A 20,270-nucleotide genomic window follows, 5' to 3' on the forward strand; every position below is an offset into this window, starting at 1 on the left:
TTTTTTTTTCAAATCAGAAAATTGCAGTAGCTTTAATATGTGGTAACCCAAGGACATTATTAAGAAAACGACTGCTTTGCATTACCACATTGAAATCAGCATTTCATTCTTTGGGCATTTAAAACTGCAGAAACAAGCGCCAAGATGAGTCCTTTATTTTCTGGGCGGTACCCTAAAAATCAGCCCAGGGCCCTTCTAGTAACCATTTTCCATTAGAATTTTTGCTCCACGAGGGTCAATATATACACTGGGATAGTGTTGTTTCAACTGAGTATGTGGAAAAGTGACTAGAATATTGGCTTTGAAAAATAGGGTTTCCAAGCCCTAAAAACTGCACTGGATGCCTTCAAACACAGGGTTCAAACAAACGAATTTTACGGAATACATACGATCCATACTAAGAAACATACGAATTTTATGGAATACATACGATCCTTACTAATTTGGTGGCTTGCACCACGATCACACGACATCGGCAGCAAATTCAAGATGGCGGACTATTATAGCGCTGTTCTCCCTACAATGTCTTGGTTTCAAAGAATTTTAAGGGCTTATCATGCCCTGCTAACCCCCAAACTGCACTTATGCGGGCTTCTTTCACGACATAGTAGCCTGTATAAACCAAATAGCAGGGCGATGCTGGGAAACGGTGGAACCAGTGATCACAGCAGCAAGTCACCAAATGACCCCAAATTTAGTAGTAAGGATCATATGTTTCCGCGTAATGGATCGTATGTATTCCGTAAACTTCGTATGTTTCTAGTAACGGATTATGTGTATTCCGTAAACTTCATATTTTCCAAGTAAGATCGTATGAATTCCATAAAATTCTGATAAATTCTTTAGCACCCCTGAAACATAGAAATTATTTAAGGTATCAGTTGTTCAAATGCATGATATGTAGTCTGTAGGATTGTTTTCTTCAGGAGAACAAACACACCAACACACAGATTCAGTCTCATGACTCTTTATTGGTTTAGGCCATACAGCATACTGTACTGTAGCCTGTTAGCCATGGTTGTCTAGCTAGTATGACTTTGGTGCAGGTGGTGTTGCCCTGGTGTGAGCCTTGGCCAGGTAGTCTGTGTACTCCTGGTATGGAGGTTTGGTCAGGACAGTATCCTTCCACAAGTCAGGGGTCAGGTAGGTGTAGGTGTTGGCAATGGCAGCAAAGGTTGCCTTAGCTAGAAAAGAAAAAACATTAGACTATTATTTTCACCTTTATACAATGGTTGGTAATAAATCTAGGTGGTAATTTTTTTCCCTCAGACATTCGAATACAAGTTACAGTCTAACCAATAAGTGCATATGACAATGATATTTGAATGGGGATATTAGAATGTCTTCTCGACACTTACCAAAGTTGCCCAGTGTGCGGGTAGACCCTGTCGCAGAGGTGTAGCAATCATCAATACCCGCCATTTGCAGCAGCTTCTTTGGAACGGGAGCGCTCACGATGCCAGTACCACGGGGCGCGGGAATCAGACGCACCAGAACACTGCCACACTTCCCTGTCACCTGAGAACACAAGGGCACAGGAAAAAATAATTCTGTGAACCATGGCAAGCAAGGGTACTACTCTTCACTATGTTGTCATCTTCCTTTAGGAAAGAATACTTCATTAGCGTTCAAGGCTTTCAAGCATTTTCCCTCAAAAAATTGTCCACTCTAAATACTGTACTATTAATTGCACTTTTAAAAGCAACAAGTAAAATCTGAGATTTTATACCTCCGGGCTTTTTATTGTATATTTTTCCATGTTGTTTGTTCTGTATAGTTGATGGTGTTGAATTTTATGTGTTAGATTTAGCGTTCCTGGTTGTGTTAATACAGGACTGGTCAACATTTTCATCTGCAGCCCATACCATGTACCCACGGTAAAAATGCATGTCGAGAACGTCTGAGACAGTATACCACGGTATTTGTAAGTTAAGAAGTCGTAATATACGCCGAAAACATCCAAGATTGCGCAAGAGGGCGTTGACCCCTGACCCATTGGCCCACCCGGAAGTTGCGCTGGCAGCCAGCCCAGCGCCACGCGCGACCATTTTCAGATTTTTACGCCCCAAAACACATATACAATAAAAACAAAAAAACCTGCACCATCTACAGCCCATTAGCAGAACACACACCGAGTCCAGTCTACCCCAACGCGAGATACAACTGCGATAATATTTCAAAATACATATCGGAAGCAGACACCCCTCTGTTTGACCCCTTTTAAATGCTAAGACCCAAAACTGCAACCTCCCCATTCCTTAACAACATGGTAAATTCCATTTTCAGCATGGCGGGGGTGTTCGGAGCACTTAAAAACCTTATATTTCGACGCCCATAAACACATATACAATTAAACAAAAACGTTCTGCATCATCATAGCAATACGTATACCGAACAACAGACCAATCCGTCCAGCCGATCGCGAGAAACAGCTGCTGACAGAAATGTTTCGAACCATAGTAAAACCTCCTCGCGGAAGGATATCTCCTTCCCCGGAGGTAACAAATTGTACACTTTACGTATTATTAGCTATTATTCTACTGACCTTGCAAGGCACAGTATGGGGCTTGCCGATCTTGTTACCCCAGTAGCCTCGCCTGACAGGTACGATGGACAGCTTGGCCAGGATGATGGCACCACGGATGGCTGTCGCCACTTCCTTGGAGCACTTCACACCCAGCCCAATGTGGCCATTGGAGTCACCAATCGCCACAAAAGCCTGTTTAAAACATGTAGAAAAAAGTTGTTACAAACAAGTTCTATGTGTCTTCAACATTCCACTACAATAGCATGTCAACTGGAAAAAGAATGACCCACACTATCTTACGTGTAACTGTTAGTATTACTGGGTAATGGGTATTATGGGTTTACCATCAGTACTCTGGCATGTGTCAACAACCAACACAATATATGCTGTTCCGATAGTGGTGCAAGAGTTCATCATTGGTATCTCCCAATTGTCAATATCTTCAATAACTATTTACTAAATACAGTTTTAAACATATTGTAAAAAGTAAATGGCTAAGAAAGGGTAGTACATGTAATAGTATACCTTGAACCTGGTGCGCTGACCAGCACGGGTCTGCTTCTGAACAGGCATGATCTTCAACACTTCATCCTTCAGTGCTGAGCCCAGGAAAAAGTCAATGATCTCAAACTCCTAGAATAGCAAAAGACAAAATATTCAGACAAAATTAGCAGACAAGACATTCAGTGTATCATTATATGTATATATCAGTTTGGATGTATTGTACTGTACTACAAAGTGTCTCTGACATCAGTGTCTGGATAGCATGGTGATCGGCTCCCAGTGCATAATGTCAGAGGTTTGTCTATGAGGCTGATAGCACACACAACGCCGGATGGAACAGAAGTGGTGACTCTAACCTCAAAAATATAATATATATTTCCTCTTGTCTTTTGACCAGCCATAGTGTACCATTGGAACAGCAGCAATAAAAAATTAAAAAAAAAAACAGTAAGAAATGATACCTTGATGGGAAGTGAGAAAAGGTAGATATCCTCCAGGGACTTGATCTTCAGGTCTTTCACAAGACGACCAAGCTTGGTCATTGGCATCCACTGAAAAAAAAAATGACAATATTTACTGATCATGATGATTTATCAAGATTCAAGAGTAACTGTTACATCAACAGGGTGTCTTTTATGACCATATGTTTAATCTAGTATCTACTCTTTTTCATCATGGTTAAGTAGAAAGTTAACGTTTACGTTCTATGATACGAGTTTACATGTCTCTGACATCAGTGTCTAGAACTGCATGGAGCAGTCCCAGTGCATAAATTATGTCAGAAGTTTGTCTATGAGGATGATAGCACACACGACGCCGGACGGAACAGAAGTGGTGACTCTAACCTCAAACCAAATTGCGACTAAAATATCCTAATTTATTACTAAATTTCAACAACATAATGTTCATGAATAAGTACTAAGTTGTACAGAAAAAAAGATGGGGAGGGGGGCAGATATTTGCTCTGACTTGCCACTACGAACCTCCTTCTCCTCCTTGCCTCCGCGGCCCCGTCCACGGCCCCTGCCGCGACCACGGCCCCGTCCACGGCCACGGCCGCGATCCCCGAACCCGCCACGAAAACCTCCCCTACCGGCTGGAGGTGCGTCCGCCATTGGTAGGTGTTACAGATCTGGGAGGGGAAGAGGAAAGCATGGTTACTGATGGAGCAAGGAAACGTCTGTGGCCATTCTAAAATCATGAAATTTACAATTAAGAAAGGTACCACGCTTAAAAATTTCCATACGCCATGGTTTTACAATATCTATACAATGTTTCGATGCTGTTTTAAGAGGAAGATGGCTAGCAACAACGGATTCTGAGGCGGATTCTAGTCAAGTCTTTGGAACAAAAATTGCGCACGTCCGCCATGCTACTCACCCTGCGAAAAAGAAGGCAGAGAGCACGTACTGCGCAGAATCGATAGGTCAGGGGTCATCCCAGCAATATTGAGCAAAGAGAAGGATATGAGAACCGGATAAGTTTGTTTTCATGCACAATTTGATCTTTTGTGGCATTTCAGGCATATCATTTGTTCCCAGATCGGTAAGTAAATGTAAAGGACTTATAACACTTCCTGACAATATCTCGCCACTTCTCTTTCACAGATAACGGGCCGGTTATTGAATAGCATGGTGCAGGTGATGTCAGGTGCACACAACTGTATTATCCTCAGAATATAGAAGTTAAAACGTTACAGATGGTCAGAGATATCAGTTCAAAGAAACCTCAGAAGATATTTTCATTCTGCTAATTGAACTTAGTTAAACAAATTCTACATAAAGTAAATTTTTTGCATAAAAAACTTATTAATTTTTGCATAAAAAGTATCATTCCCCAACAGAACTGAAAATCATCATGGATTTGAGCAGACCAAGGGCAAAGTCACAAAGGTGAGATGCACATCCAAAATTTATTAACTTAGGGAAATAGATATATGATATGATATCGATGAGTCCAGCCATCCTAGTGGCATCTATCATCTGAAGGGCTATTAACAGTAATAGAACTCCATATCTATCTACCACTTCAGGTAAGTTTACAAGGAATCACTTGATTGATGTGGCTTTTGCTTTTGGTTGAATTTACAAAATGTGTTTTATAAAACCCGGTGTAACTGCATTTAAGTCTAAATATTTCCCTTGTTCCTTACAGAACTATCTATCTAGACTATAATGCTACCACACCACTGGAGCCTGAGGTTCTGACAGCCATCCAGACTGCCCTGCAAACAGCATGGGGAAACCCCAGCAGCTCATATGAAGCAGGTACTACTATTATCATGTTTGTGCTTCAGAAATGCTTGAAGTGGCACAATTCTATTTATGACAATTTAAGCAGGTCAGATTCAGTTGCTTTTATATGGAAATACATGCACAACAGTACAACATGTACTTGGCATGCATGTGTATTGTCTATTTTGTCATGGCTTTATGATATTGAACTCATCGATATCATTTTTTGTCTAGCAATTATGTCAGGAGATTTATGTTGCTATTTCTAGTCAAACAAATTATGAGATGTTTTGAACATTTCAAGTGTCTGTTAGTACCTTATTTTAGTTATTATCCTTCCTTTTATTCTCATCACAATTAATAGGGAAGAAGGCCAAGGCTGCCATTGACACTGCCAGAACCAACATCGCCAAGATGGTCGGTGGGAAAAAGGAAGACGTCATTTTCACCTCAGGTGGTACTGAGGTAAGCTATCACTATACCATTATTTCCATATTGCAAACAATAACAACAATAAAACAATCAACAAACCTGCAACAAACATTCGCTTACCTCAATTGTCCTCAAATACATGTAGGCTTCAGCCAATACACATGTTTGATGTTAGCAGAAGCATTGATGTCATGCATTATCAGGTGTACAACTCTTAACATTTTCCTGCAGGTACTGAGTTGCACTTTTGAAGAGATCTTTCTCTCTTTCTGTTGTCTAGTAATTTGTGTGATCATAATAGAAGTAAACATTAAAGAGCTATGTTATTATAAATTGAGTATAAAGCTATTCTATTGTCACAACAACAACGGCTGATTTTTCCTGTAATACTTCAGGCCAACAACATGGTGATCCTCACTGCCATGAGGCACTTCTGGAACAGTTTTCCTGAGGCCCAGGGAGGAGGAGACACAGAGAATGGTCCAACACAACACAGGAGTGTCAAACCTCACATCATCACAACTAACATAGAACACGACTCTGTCAGGCTACCACTGGAGGCTTTTCAAAAGGAGGGAAGGATAGGTAAGGTCTGTTTAGAACAGTCATATCATCAGGCAGTTATCCAAATATACTATACATACTTCTTCCATTGATACTGCACTGTACTGAAGTTTGTGTCAGTAAAACTGGAAATTGTTATTTCCTGGCAGATGTGACCTTTGTGCCGGCCTCCAAGCTGACCGGCCGAGTGGAGGTCCAGGACATTCTGGCCGCAGTTCGTCCCTCCACCTGCCTGGTCACAATCATGATGGCCAACAATGAGACTGGCATCATCATGGTAGGGATAATCTATTATTGTTAAGATCAATTGGCATGACTGGTAGTATTGGTTATATACTAGTGCATGTAGTTGACTTGAGTACAGTAGAAAACTCACTCATATGTTGTGTTTCTGAATTAATAGTACCCACAGACAAAGCAATGCTGAATATGATTTTTGTGTGGTACATCAGCCCATAGCAGACATAATGAGAGCTGTGAGGTCTGTGAACAGTGAGAACAGAAGTGCCCCTCAGCCCAGGATCCTGCTGCACACAGATGCTGCCCAGACCATTGGGAAAGTTCCTGTGGATGTAGAGGAGTTAGGGGTGGATTATCTGACTGTGGTGGGCCACAAGGTGGGTTACTGTTTGGTTTTTTTTCTTGGTAGTGAATTAAACGAGATTGTTACAGGATTTTAAAACATTGTAATTTTGTATTATGATGTATTTATGTATGTTTTTTTATGAGGGAAGTGACAAGTTGTTCACTCAAAGGATTACTTCTTTTGTTCAGTTCTATGGTCCCAGGATTGGTGCCCTGTATATCCGTGGTCTGAGACAAGACACTCCGCTGTATCCCATGTTGTATGGAGGGGGACAGGAGGACAATTACAGACCAGGGTAGGGATTCTAACATTATTGAATCTACATGTATGTGACCCTGTCTCTGCTGTCATAGTGATTTTGATTTTGTTTAGAGGCTACACGATGTTAAACATTGCAAGTAACATACCAAGCTTCTGAGTCCTGACACATCTACATGTAGTTAAAAAAAATAAACAAACATAAGATATTATATTTCATAAGACTGTCTTTTTCACCAGCAGGATAAAGGTAAAGAATTGTCCAGATTGAAGAGTAAGTTACCACTGACCACCTGTCCAAGAGGTTTGTATTATGTTTCAAATTAACCCTTACCTCTTGTCTGAACACTTCCAGCACTGAGAACACTGGTATGATAGCAGGGCTTGGGATGGTAGGTACAGTCCATTGATGGAAATAATAATATTTACCTTAGTTTGGATAGCGATAGTTTGAAATGTCCACCACCTCATGTGTCATTTTTGCTTCTTCATTTATAATTCAAAGTTGAGAATATAGTCTTGTCACCAGATATTATGTTCTCTGAGTTTATGTTTTGCCTGTTGTCCCAAAGGCTGCTTCCCTTGTAAATCAAAACTTGGAGAAGTATGAGTCTCACATGAGGGAGGTGAGAGACTACCTGGAACAGCAACTTAAGGTGAGAATATGTAGTTGTGATCAAATACAACAAATATTTGTTCTTAAGCAATATTGTTTCCCAACCTTTCCAGAAGTTTGTAAACTTCATCACAATACCTGAGTTGAATTCCCCTTGTGTGTGATTTTGTAGTGGCATCTTGACAAAGAACCTTGTGGTGTGTATATTGTGTTGACAGGACAGGTTTGGCAGCTCTGTGCACTTCAACGGGAGGCTGACAGGAAGTGAGCGGATCCCCAACACCTGTAATGTGTCCATCCTGGGGCGGGGACTACAAGGTAAACTGTCTTATCATACATCATCATCATCGTGCCTCCGGATTTAATCTGGTGACGTACACTTGATAAATTGATAAAGGTACTCCAACACACCCTGTCCCTCATGGCAGACACTAGAGTAGTCCCTGCAAGACCAGCGTCTCTCTCTCTCTAACATTGACAAAAGTGTAGTATATCATACATCAGCACCAACAACAATTTTTGACCATGCATGTTTTTATCTGCCAGGTCAGAGAGTGTTATCCAGGTGTCCACATCTGCAGGCCAGTGTGGGGTCTGCCTGTCACTCACACAACATCAACAGGTGGGAAAAGTAGAGAAGGAAAAGTACTTGTGCAGCCATGGGATTTTTTAATCACTTGATTCTTACAGTTTACCTTTAGCACCCTGAAGTAGTGGTTCAAATTCTCTGCTGGTTATGAATATGTGGATAGCAGCAGGAAGAAGGCTAAGAAGTTATTGTTAATACTAGTATTCAAAATGTTGTGCATTAGTCTTAATTGGTTCTAAAGGGGAAGTTGTTGGGGGATGTTGTTCTTACAAATAGGATATTACTGAGAAAACAGACTGAGGTGTTTTCCTATCTGTGGCAGTTTGCTCATACAGACTGTGCTTCTTCCTGACAGACCTTCCCACATCCTGCTGGCCATCGGGATTCCCTGTGAGGTTGCTGGGAATGCCCTGCGGCTCAGTGTGGGCAGGCACACCACCACAGACGACATAGACCTGATCATACAGGACCTACAGGAGGCAGTCACCGCCATCACAGCAGAGGAACAGTCAACTCAGAACTCGTGCTGATTGGTTCGCTGGTGTATCTACATGCTCACAGAGACTTAAGTTATAAATATACAGACTGTGCTCCTGTCAATGATGGGAAACAGAGTTAGCTGGCTTGTAAGATCATTTGCCTCAGCCTAATAATATTGTTTTTAATTAAGACCGGTGCAATGGCCAAGTGGGTAGACTTTTCACCTTGCACTCCATAGGTCGTAAGTTCAATCCCTGGCAAAGTCACACCAGAAACTTTAAAAATGGTACAGTATGAATTATGTGCTTAGCACTCAGCATTTGGGAAAGAGTATGAGAGTTAAACAGACACCACTGCCAGTGGACTAGCCTAGAAAGGGAATACAACATGATATTGCAACAATTGTTCTTAAAATGTTTGATCTGACAATTTGTAGTAGTAGGTTGCATTTCATTTCTGTGGTAAATGTGCAATAAAATTTGCATTACTAGTGTACACAAATACATGTATCTTTAATTTTGGATGGTCTATGTCATTGTTGCTGGTTATTTAAGCATACTGCAATTATTACTTCAACAGCTAGGAGGCCCCACTGCACATACATAAACAATAAGTAAATGAAATAGATAGCCTTTTATGAAGGATTGTGCATACACCATAAGGCAAACACCTATTGCCCTTGTGATTTTGATATGTCGAAAAATGGGAGTAGGAAGAAATACAAAACTGAACACTGGCAGGCTACTTTCCAGACTCATTTCCATTGAGTGAGAGGAATGGCAATCAAAGTGTTTAACCATGACTTTCGTCCAAGCCCTTCTCCATATATATGTTACTTCTCTCCTCTAGAGTTGCCCAGACTGTTCCATGACGTGGTGTCTGACTGCATGTCCTGATCTCGTGCTGTCACGGCCAAGGAAAGTGCACTTTCTGTCAATGCATCTTGGGAAGAATAGCTTTCAGCCACACTCACTGACACAGGCCCTATTTGACGATCTATCAACGCGAGCCTCTCCCCTAGCTCTGTGGCAACGTTATCGAGTCTTTTATAACTTTTGTCGAAGTCCTTCTCCATGTCTCTCAGTTGCTTGGCCATCGCGTCCCACATACAGTCCGTACGGGCCGTGATGTTCTCCCAGAACCGTCGCTCCATACCCGCCACCGTCTCCATGGTTTTGTCCATACTTTCTTGTATTGCCGATCTTCTGAAGTCTTCATGCTTTTCCATTTCATTCCATTTCTGAAAGTCTCTTCGATCCATTTTCGCCTTCAGAAATGTCCCCTGTCTCAGCACGCTGGTCGTGTCGCGCTCGATATGTTGGACGTGCTTCTTCACATTCCCCGCTTTGTATTCAGTGCGTCCCGCCAACCGGTCCACCTCGAACCGTATGCGCTGTTCCTTTACATCTATTTCTGCTGCGGCAACTCTTTCTTTCCTATCCAGATGTAGAAAAGAATTTTTCGACGTCTCGTCTCTCTTCGACAAATTTGAAGCCAAATTCAAACTATGTTCCACCTTCCGAACACGTGATTCCACCTGTTGTTTGGCCTTCTCCTCCGCCCGTGAGACATCCTGGTCCCACTTCTGTGACTCCGCAGCTGCTGCTTCAAACTGTTTCTCCACCTCTAGCTCAATCCTTTTTCCTGTCACATCCATCCAGGCTTTTTCAATATTTTCTGTGGTGTTATTAGTTTCCTGAGGTGCGATAGGGACATCGATCCACTGTGGCGGGTGTACGTTCGAGCTAGCGGTAGACTGAGTAGATGTGTCCAGGTGAGTGTCTGTTGTATCGGCTGGTTCAACGGACGAGTGGCTGTCCTCACAATCCATCAAACAGTAGGCTTTCAACACGTCTTGTAGTTCAGCTAGTTCGTCGCCCTCCTCCACCTTAGCCTCACGAGCGTTCCACAGTCTGACAGCCTCGATGTAGTACGTCATCTGTTTGTCGTCCATGGGCTGCAGGCACGTCTGGTAGAGGTCGTCCAGTTCTGCCCTGGCTGCCTGTCCTCCCAGGATCTGCAGTATCGTGTGGATCTCGACTCGTAGGATCGGCATCCTGGACACAAGCATCTTGTGACCCCAGTCAGACAAAGCCTGACGAAATGCACCCACCCGCCGAAGCTGCTTGGCAAAAGCAATGCAGTCCAGGGACAGGGCGTTACCGTCATTCCCGACGCCGGTCTCTTCGTCTTCTGAGCCACTGTCGCATCCTTTGCATCCCGTCTCGTCTATTTGCCCGTACGCTATAGGAAGGACAAGAGTTGTTCCTTCAAAAAGGAGTCGACACAGTTCGGCGTAGATTTTTCTGTGCTGGTCGGACACGTCCTGTCTGGTGCCTGTAGCCATGTTTAGGGCACTGGTGTGTTAAGGTTGTTAAGGGCTTTTTAAGTGGACCTCGCGCACACTTCAGTCGGAGTCAATGAAACACATCCGTATCATTGAGTTCCATATTTTCAACACCGTGTGAAACCAGCTAACGGACTGGTACTGACTTCGCCCCAAATAACAGCACTCCTTTTTTTCTAGATTTGAAAGGTAAAGACCTTTTTTTTGCCTACCTTTCTGGGCCATTCGCGTATGTGTACAATCATACAATGTATTTCCTGGTCCCTTCATTACAAGTGCTCCATTCCTGCAAAGATTTTCTTTGCCGCTACGCGGCGGTTCTGATCCATGGCGATTTCAACACCATTGAAGTGCTTTGAACTGCCAGGTTTGCCGCGCGTTTCCCTAAAATTGGAAATACCGCTAAATGAGAATAGAGAGTTACGATTTTCCGTCCTGACATCTGTTTGGTTGGTTTTCATTTATATGGCATTGTGGGGTTGGCAAAAGTGAAGGAGTATTGATTGAACCTCCTTGGTTAAATGTAGGTTCAATGTACAAAGACAAGAAAGACATTTGGCAGTTTTTTCCATCTTGTGTTTCATCTTAATACAAACTTCTTGAGCAAATTAAAGCCGAAGTACACAATAGCATTATCACTGAGTTAAGATATAACGTTAACGCGTTACAGAATACATCCTATCTTACAATCTATATCATAATCAGGTATTGAAATGTGCTTTCATACTGGGCATTGTCAACAGCATAGCATAAGTCCATACATTTTCAGATGTGACAGTAACGTAAAATAGTACGCCATCTTCATTTTCCATCGTCTACTTGTTTGGACCATTCAATGCTTCGTGCAACATGAGTGCCGTCACGTAATAAAAAACAAGAAGCGAACATCAACAGCTCTGATGTAAAATATGGCCTCTAGCAATACATTTGTACAACCTTGTTAAGTGATCATCTGGTATCTGTATCACTACGTGTACACCATTATGCATTTGGTAAAGCTGGTGTCATATGGCATGCTTGCGAGTTGAAGTGTTACAATAATCAAAAAGATGTTTACCTGGTTACCAGGCATTTCCGGCCCAAACCAAACCAAACCAAAGGACAGATTTGTCCGCAGGTGAAAATCCTGTTTAATCAACTGTGCTCTCCCCATAATCATACAGCTCAAGCAGGCAAAGTTGAAAGGCTGGCTTCCAGCTGTGGATGAAACTACCCTACAGGTTGCAAAGGAATAAAATGATCAAAGGTTGAAAGAATATTGAATCTGACATCTTTTGTGTGATCTTGTGCACTTAAGAGTAGTAGAGGGTAGCTTGGTGGAGTTCTGTCAAGCTGATGATGCCACGTTTGATTGAATGCCAAGAAAGCAGACAACTTATATAATACAAGACTTTGCTCCCCTGCTCTGGACATCAATGCCCGAGTTTGTACTATAACTGTATATTGGTGAACATGTGGGGATGTTTGTCAGTGGGAAAATAAAGCATACTTTTTTTATATACTGTATCCTTTTATTGGAAAGGCTACCCTGTAATTTGTGTGGAGTCAGAGAAAACATGTACCTCATTTTACATCAGCATTTGCCTGAGTTTATAAAAATGATGTTTTCTGTGCTAGCCCTACTACATATATGCTGTATAATACTAAGTTCTTGGTCTACTGTACAAGTTTTTTGTCTACATGCACAATTACACCCTGGATGAAAATGTATAAAGATTTTGAAACTGTTTACAGTGAGGATAGTAATTAGCAGCTGATTTTTGTTGGGCTTGCTACACACCATTCCTGACATGGCATGTACCAGTTCAGAACCTGTCACATTCACATGAAAAAAAATGTGCTACATTTTAGCTAAATAAGTGGGTTGCAACAACCTTTAATCTTGTTGAATGAAAATTGCATCCCATTGTACAAGCCAAAGCAAGTGAAATAAAATTCTTCACATTTATCATTTTGTTAATAGAATAGATAGAGCCTCCCGCTGGACACTAAACACTGAAACATTGTGATAGATATTAAATGTTCTACATGTATATTGAATAAGGGGTTCTTTGAATAACCACTTCTTTTAATGTTGGCAGCTTAAGTTTGATATAAAATCTTGAATCCACAGCACCTACGTTTTTCATTAAACATGCTACAACCAGAGTCTCACAATATGGCAGACATCCATGTAATACACACTTATTCTAACTACACCAGCAGAAAGAATAGATGTACAGTGAATATAATTTCTTCAGTTCTAAGGCCTAGTTTCTTCTGTATGTCTCTTTGGCAAGGAGTTGGGAGACAAAAGTGCCAATCTTGCAATGCTGCCTACATACATTTAAGTACTTAACATCTATCAATGGTTACCTGATAAAAGGAGCTCATCCTCCTGACTTTTTTCTCATTCATACATGTACATGATCATGACTAAAAGTTCAAATGTAATTTTGTAACGTGTAATAATGTGCACCTGTGTGTGGGACTGACTTGACCTACATGGACAGCAGTTAACAAACATAGTGTGCATTGTGAACATCAAGGACAGGTACACATGTATCATATATACTGTATTCCATAATGGATATCATTCTAATAACATCTGAATGTTCTTACACCTTCCCTGTATAATCAAAAATCCTTCTCTCACTATGAGCTGCCACAAGTTGTCAGGCCACACTAATTTATTTTCTTGGTTTGCAGATCCATTTGTAAACATTAAGTAAGAGACAAAGACCAAAAACAGTGTGGAAAACGTGAAGCTGACAATATTGACTCCCTAAAACTGTGTATGCTGAGGCATGGTCCTCCTGCTCTGTTTTTATGTTCATCTTCCACTTTACATAATTATTATTCTTAAATCACAGAACCAACAAATTAAATTGGCATGGCCTAAACTTGTGCCTCTTCTTAAAGCTTTCACATAATCCTGTTCATCTGAACAACATTTAACATTTAGTGCATGATACACCATGACTGCTGATAACATGGAAATATTGAGTTTTGATAAAATGACAAAGAGAATTCTGAAACAATGATAAAAGAGTCTAAACTTGGTAAAATCTGCAGTAGATACTGCAGTCCTGAGCCTCGTCCGTACTAACATCTCCAGCAATTTTACAGCTGCTACAACTTTCTGGTCACAAATCTACACCACCCTGTGACAGACGTTAAGTACATGTACATTCTAACAATCAGTATATCAGCAGTTGGGTGAGTCCACTCCACAAGGGGGGGAACCTGCACCATGTAGAAACTGAGATGTTGGTCCTTCTTCCTTGTTATTGACTAGTGGTCGCCGTCGGGGCCGAGTATTGATGTGACAAAACCTGCAACATCAACTGTCTGCTCATTGTACTTCTTGTAGAAGTCATGTTCCTGAAAATGACAGCGTATCATCAGTCTGTGGTACACAAATCTGGTGCTATTCCTCTTCAGTAACATAATTATGTTGTGTACCCACTTTGCCAGCATGCCACGGTGACTCCCTGTATCACAAAGCATTGTTTGTACCCCTACTTACATTTGATGACAATTACTGCCACTCCAAAACACCTTTCCACCCATATCTTTGTTTTGTTGATAATGTTCTAAATGTCATTTCCACATTGAGCCTTTAATGTCTGTTGTACATTTGCCTCATCTTTCTGTTCTACAGCTTCCCCATTAATGAAGAAAAACAAGACTGATAAGACTTGACTAACCACAAGACCAGCATAGTTGGGCCTTTCTTTGCAGTTCTTGTTCAGGCTGAAAAAGAAAACAATTTAACTGACTTCATGGAACTCTGAACACTTAACAACTAGAACATAGTTGCATTAGAAAAAGGCCATATGGATTTGTGCAGTCTGGCATGGGCCCACTGAATCACCGATCAGAAGGCAGTAAAGACGAAGGAAAAGCCAAGGACCGACACGTTACAAATCACCCAGCTTACAACATGTAAGTGCTTTCATCCGTGAAAAGCAATCAGTAGGAGGGCTGCTGATGTGGTGAGCTGATGAGAGATGTGAGGATGAATTCAAAGCTGTGATGTCCCAAAGGTATTTTCTAATCTGTGGCATCTCTAGCCTTTGTACGGTTTGTGGGGAATGTAGCAGCAGGAAATGAGGTGTACTCAGCCAAAACACAGATACATGTATTCTAAGAGTATGTCTACTCACCCATACACGCAGATATGCTACAAGTACAGATAACAGCTTAAGCTCATAATTCAATCAAGAACTTTGAATTCCTTCTTCAAAGATCGGCCAGTCAAGCTGCTATGATGAATTGTTCCTATTGTAATAATATGTCTGGATTTTACACCGTAAACATGAGAAAATCAATGGTTAAGTTCCCACCATTGCGCACAGAAGTCTACAAACTCTGGGGAGAACTTGTCAGCAGGCAGTTTGGGGGACGGCTCCTCCACTACCTGCTTCAGCTGGGCAAACGGCGTCAACCAGGACTCATACGGGAACTTCCCTGTGGCTAGCTCAATCTGTCAGGAGGCACAGCACAACACGGTTTGGGCCAGTTCTACAGTACACAACCCACATCAAACTAGATCTAAGAGAAGGACCATGTTTGTACTGTATTTGACATAGGAAAGCTGGTATTTGCAAACATAAGGGCAAGATTAGGTGATGTGCAACTACATAATGTCATGATTTCAAAAATATTGAATGCAGATATGGTTGTATGATACTTGTAGAGTGACTCTCTTGAGCATATTGAGCCTGGATACCAAGGACTGTTGGTATCCTATCTCTTAAGAGGACTTGAAATTTCCCTAACACTTTACAATCTTGAAGAGGCTCTCAGTTTGTATTACCAGTATTACCTAAAACATTCCTGAGACTCACCAGTGTGATGCCTAAGCTCCAAATGTCTGATCTGACATCATATCCCTTCTGATTCACATCTGGGTTTATCCTCTCTGGCTGGAAATGCAACATAATGCAATAGCTACCATCAAAAAGACATACAGTACCAACTGACCTACATGTAAGACAATAAAACTCTTTCATAGCAAATCAAACATCTTCTGGACTACATGAATATTAGATTAGATTAGAGTAGAGATCACAGTAGGCCGATTGGACACTGGTCTCTGTCCACCAGTCACCCGAGGCTACATCCTTGCAATTAGGTTTTATATGAAAGCATTATTTCTCAGATAACTTATATCCTGGCAGGAAGCATACTTCTGTCAATGAAAATGTAGTTTTTTTACTAAACTGCTCACAACTGGGGAACCTGGGGGAATATTTAATCCTGTTACATGTCGGCAGAGACGCAGGTGTCAGTGTGGGTGGTTACATCCTGTATCACAACCTGATGGGACACAACAGACCATCTTCAGCTTTACAATCATTGTAATCAAGTACTGGGGTGTCTCAACAGGAGTTTTTGCAGGAAATTAGCACAACGGGCAAACTTTACACTGGGTAGTAATGATGTAAAAGCTGTTTCCCTTACCGCCATATATGGCTTGCACCCAGCATCTAGAGTCTTGGCCACTGAATCCACCAGGTAACCGCTGATGCCGAAATCACAGATCTTCACACGGCCTTTTCTGTCTATCAAGATATTTGAGGGCTTTATGTCTGTAAAGATGACAATAGTATTGCAGGTTACATTGTCTTACCTATTCTGGTCCATAGCTAAACATCTGAAAGTGAAACATTAATTCTTTCTTCAGATTTCTTTCACAAGTGTCAATCTTGACAGCGTATCTTATGTACATGTAGGTCATATCACAACTTCGAGTTAAGACTTAATATTTGCAAGAGTTAGCCTGTGTTACCACATCTTTTCCATAACATTTTGTAACATGTATCCAAAAGCAGCTTACTGCATCCCTTACCTCTGTGTATGACCTTTAAACTACCATGTAAAAAGTACAGTGCATCCACCACCTGAAACAAACAACAACATCTGGTAAGACAATGGAAGGATTTATATCTTGTGAACAGTCTTATGCAGACATACCTACAGGTTTTATTTCAACTGTTAACACATATATGTATATGTAAATCCTCATTTGTATTAGATATGTATGAGTTATGTATTTTGAATATTACAAATGCTAAATTGTGTCATGATTCATTTACAAGTTGCACACAAGTAATGTGCAGATGGATCTGGTTATTAGACTGTGTTATTGCTACCAGATTGTGCAAGAGATAGCAGAATGAATGACTTATTTAACTCACTGCCACAGCTATTTTGCCGATGACATCCTCAGGGATGGTCTTGTCCAGGCTGGAAACTTTCTTGTAGAACTTGTCGAGTGAGATGTCCATCACTTCCATACAGATCCATACATCACCCTGGATAATAACAAGACAACACACCTTACAAACAGCCGGAAATAATGACAGCCAAACAATGCCACAATGTCTATGCCTAAACTGTGTGCTTTTTCTGTGTGCACTTGTGCAATTTTCACATCAAAAGGTAAACCTGTCATACCGGTGGTTACTTCTTAAGTAACCAATGAAATTTTGTATACTTTGCTTATCCATCAAGTTTCCTTCTGAGAGAGAGTAGCAGTAATAGTATCCAATATCCAATATTATTAGAATATACTGCTGTGGAGGTCCCACCACAGGGGTAGGCAAGAGTTGGGAGAGGAAGTTTGTTTTGTAGTGGATAAGAACATGAACTTAAGGGTAACATGCTCTCCAAATTCAGACTTGCTATGACGCAGTATATCCATGGTAACATGATCCAATAATTGTATTCACTGACTCCCTTTGGTAGACACTGTCAACATCGATTTCTTGCACCATGTATACACGCTTTTTTCTTTCAGCTGGCTCAGTGTAGAGGAAGAATTGTTGGAGACACGTAATATTTTACACGGCGCTCGCTACATCCTGCCTTTATTACTGAGCAGAGTCAGCTTTCATCACTTCTAATCCTCCTGAAATCAAAGAATTAATTTTACACCGGCGGATGCACACCGGTAATTGTATATTTACACCACATCATAGACTTTATGGATTTTCATTCTTGCCTGAATCCTTCCTCCTGCGCAGTGTAATTCCACCCATCATCTTACCCTAATCCCCTCCATATCTCCCTTCAACAACATGGCATTCAATCTTCCTGCACAGACACTGCCGGCAAGTTAACCTGCCTCACCACAGTAATTTCTATCAATTGCGTCTTCATTGACAGCCGTTCTGCCAAGCACTTGGCCCTGGTTTATTAGACCCTTTGATGTTCAGAATTAATTTCTGTCATCCTATATCAAATATCTACTATCAGCTGCTTGCAGTGCTCTTCCACATTGTGCTCTTGCAATGAAATATGCCTTTGGATAATAGTTTTCTTGTTGTATTGTTACACAGTAAACATGATGAAAGCATATTTCATCACTCTGAACATCATTTTCTAATATGTACTCAGATTTACACTTGATTGCTCTCACCTTTAGGAAATGAGCAACAACAACTCAGCATTGCTACCCAGGAAAACATAATTCTGATTGAACATAATCCAGGAGACAATTTAGATAAAGTTTGAAGACTTACTTCTCTAAAGAGAGCTCCGTAGAACTCTACTGTGCAAGGGTGGTCTGAGCTGCGCATGGAGATGTCCAGGTCCATCAGCAACCGTTTCTGTTCTTTACTGTTGACTGAGACAGGAATCCTCTGGAGGGAGGAAACAAACACACAAAAGTATCCACCGAAGTCAGTCAAGGTGTTCAAACATACCCTATCATAGTGGCAATATTACAGTTCTTTGATTCTGTATTTAATATCCTCAAGCTAGAAATTAGGAAACAAGGAGGTTGGCATTACAATAATAAATTCAGCCACATATTTGTATTGTACTGTACATTGTACTGCCTGGCAATATCTTTATTCAGAATTTCGGTCTTGTTGCTTTGGCCGTGGATTAGAGTCCAAATATAAAAGATCTAAGAACTAGCCCTCCAGCTGAACGGGTAAATGCACTTACATGTGGAATCCTGCTCTATATGTAAACTTCTATTTTCATCAGATCCTGTGAACAGGATATGCTCCTGGGCAAAACAACCTTTGTTATAGCTGTATTGAAGTGTTGCTGCAACCTTTTTCCATCCATCACAACATAGTAAGCCTAAAACTTCACACTAGAATGACTGTCAATGACTCGCTACAAAGACATGTAGTACATTACAACTTATTTTCATGACTTTTCGAACAGTTTGAAAAATCCTGTCCTCGTCTGACCTTTACAGCCATGACTGTATTGCTGGACTCGTGCCTCATCTTCTCCACGATGCCGTACGCCCCCCTCCCCAGCTCACAGATGGGCTTCAGGTCATCTGCATTGCACGTAAACTCCTGAAGCAGGGATCAACACGACACAAATGTCACATCACAGATGAGCAGGATTGGCTCTTCATGTCACAAATAGGGAGAATAGAAATCTGTGTTACCTGGATAGAATACAGATGGGGTTCAAAGTAACTGGTTCTACCATATATCTTTCATAAAGTACAAGTACATGTGCACCACTTGAGGCAGTGACTGATGAGGGACCAGTGATCGCTGTACAGTCACTTGGTGACTGTCGTATGGTGGAAAGGGGCCTAATGTCAGTCAGACAGATGCATTTATCATGAACTCTGCAGTGTCACAGGTTAGAAAGGCTAAATCCACCTGCAGCCTGAACCGATTGTACATTAATCATCTTGTAGAGGGAAAAGGGACAAATACAGTGCTGCAAAGTGTATCAGGTGGTTCAAGCCAGATACAAATTAATGTAATATACTAGCCCTTCCTTTCATCTTAATGACAACCTAACAGGCTTTTTTCCTCTGTCCCACATTGATTTAATTCATCAGAGGAAGGTAAAACAGATGCAATGCAATGAATTTTCATAGTGATCTGATTTTGTATTATGAATTGAGTAGACAAGTAGAGTTAGATTCACAGGATTTTGTGGTTATTTGTGCTCATCCAGTGATTAGTGTATGGTAGAAATAGATTTTATGGAGGAGATTTCCTGTCAAGCCCACCGGAACTGGAGCATCTCCACTACCCCCCTGGGGATATATGATTGACATTTTGGGTTCAGCTATTATAGTTTGGTGCAGACAGGTAAGCTTGCAAATTGTTACTGTAGACATTACTGTCACAACTGAAATATTGGCTGCAACAGAATA

General features: G+C 41.2%; 3 protein-coding genes and 1 pseudogene across 5 annotated transcripts in view; 1 reads left to right on the forward strand and 3 right to left on the reverse strand.

Moving 5' to 3' along the window:
- Positions 1–951: 951 nt before the first annotated feature.
- LOC109485399 (40S ribosomal protein S2) lies at positions 952–4,461 on the reverse strand. Of its 2 annotated transcripts, none has more exons than XM_019788987.1 (7): positions 4,412–4,461; positions 4,015–4,163; positions 3,493–3,582; positions 3,053–3,160; positions 2,546–2,719; positions 1,359–1,518; positions 952–1,184 (listed from the first exon to the last, which is right to left on the reverse strand). In XM_019788987.1, exons 2-7 carry the CDS (start codon positions 4,144–4,146, stop codon positions 1,027–1,029), a joined length of 822 nt encoding a protein of 273 aa, XP_019644546.1. In that variant the 5' UTR covers positions 4,147–4,163; positions 4,412–4,461; the 3' UTR covers positions 952–1,026. The 2 variants fall into 2 exon arrangements, with proteins under 2 accessions (XP_019644546.1, XP_019644557.1); XM_019788998.1 differs by lacking the exon at positions 4,412–4,461 and adding an exon at positions 4,394–4,411.
- Positions 4,462–4,470: 9 nt separating this feature from the next.
- On the forward strand, positions 4,471–9,271 carry LOC109485151 (selenocysteine lyase-like). Its single transcript, XM_019788587.1, has 13 exons — positions 4,471–4,576; positions 4,875–4,923; positions 5,186–5,298; positions 5,630–5,730; positions 6,093–6,282; positions 6,411–6,538; positions 6,714–6,878; positions 7,036–7,142; positions 7,461–7,497; positions 7,678–7,761; positions 7,940–8,039; positions 8,268–8,343; positions 8,666–9,271. Exons 2-13 carry the CDS (start codon positions 4,889–4,891, stop codon positions 8,838–8,840), a joined length of 1,311 nt encoding a protein of 436 aa, XP_019644146.1. The 5' UTR covers positions 4,471–4,576; positions 4,875–4,888; the 3' UTR covers positions 8,841–9,271.
- Positions 9,272–9,582: 311 nt separating this feature from the next.
- LOC109481989 lies at positions 9,583–11,293 on the reverse strand (annotated as a pseudogene).
- A 1,695-nt stretch (positions 11,294–12,988) lies between these two features.
- Positions 12,989–20,270, reverse strand: part of LOC109485302 (dual specificity mitogen-activated protein kinase kinase 6-like) — a 16,954-nt gene continuing 9,672 nt past the window's right edge. Inside the window, exons 1-9 of one of the 2 annotated variants that reach the window (XM_019788840.1) lie at positions 19,333–19,442; positions 18,649–18,768; positions 17,323–17,439; positions 16,974–17,025; positions 16,586–16,713; positions 15,970–16,047; positions 15,466–15,605; positions 14,827–14,872; positions 12,989–14,500 (exon numbers count right to left, since the gene is read on the reverse strand). In XM_019788840.1, the coding sequence (XP_019644399.1) occupies positions 14,411–14,500; positions 14,827–14,872; positions 15,466–15,605; positions 15,970–16,047; positions 16,586–16,713; positions 16,974–17,025; positions 17,323–17,439; positions 18,649–18,768; positions 19,333–19,371 (810 nt within the window). In that variant the 5' untranslated portion in view covers positions 19,372–19,442 and the 3' untranslated portion in view covers positions 12,989–14,410. Of the gene's footprint in view, positions 14,501–14,826; positions 14,873–15,465; positions 15,606–15,969; positions 16,048–16,585; positions 16,714–16,973; positions 17,026–17,322; positions 17,440–18,648; positions 18,769–19,332; positions 19,443–20,270 lie in introns of those variants that run through there. The other variant, XM_019788829.1, reaches the window with a different exon arrangement.

This window comes from Branchiostoma belcheri, unplaced genomic scaffold (genome assembly GCF_001625305.1).
Source record: "Branchiostoma belcheri isolate BF01 breed outbred unplaced genomic scaffold, Haploidv18h27 scaffold11, whole genome shotgun sequence".
NCBI lineage: Eukaryota > Metazoa > Chordata > Leptocardii > Amphioxiformes > Branchiostomatidae > Branchiostoma > Branchiostoma belcheri.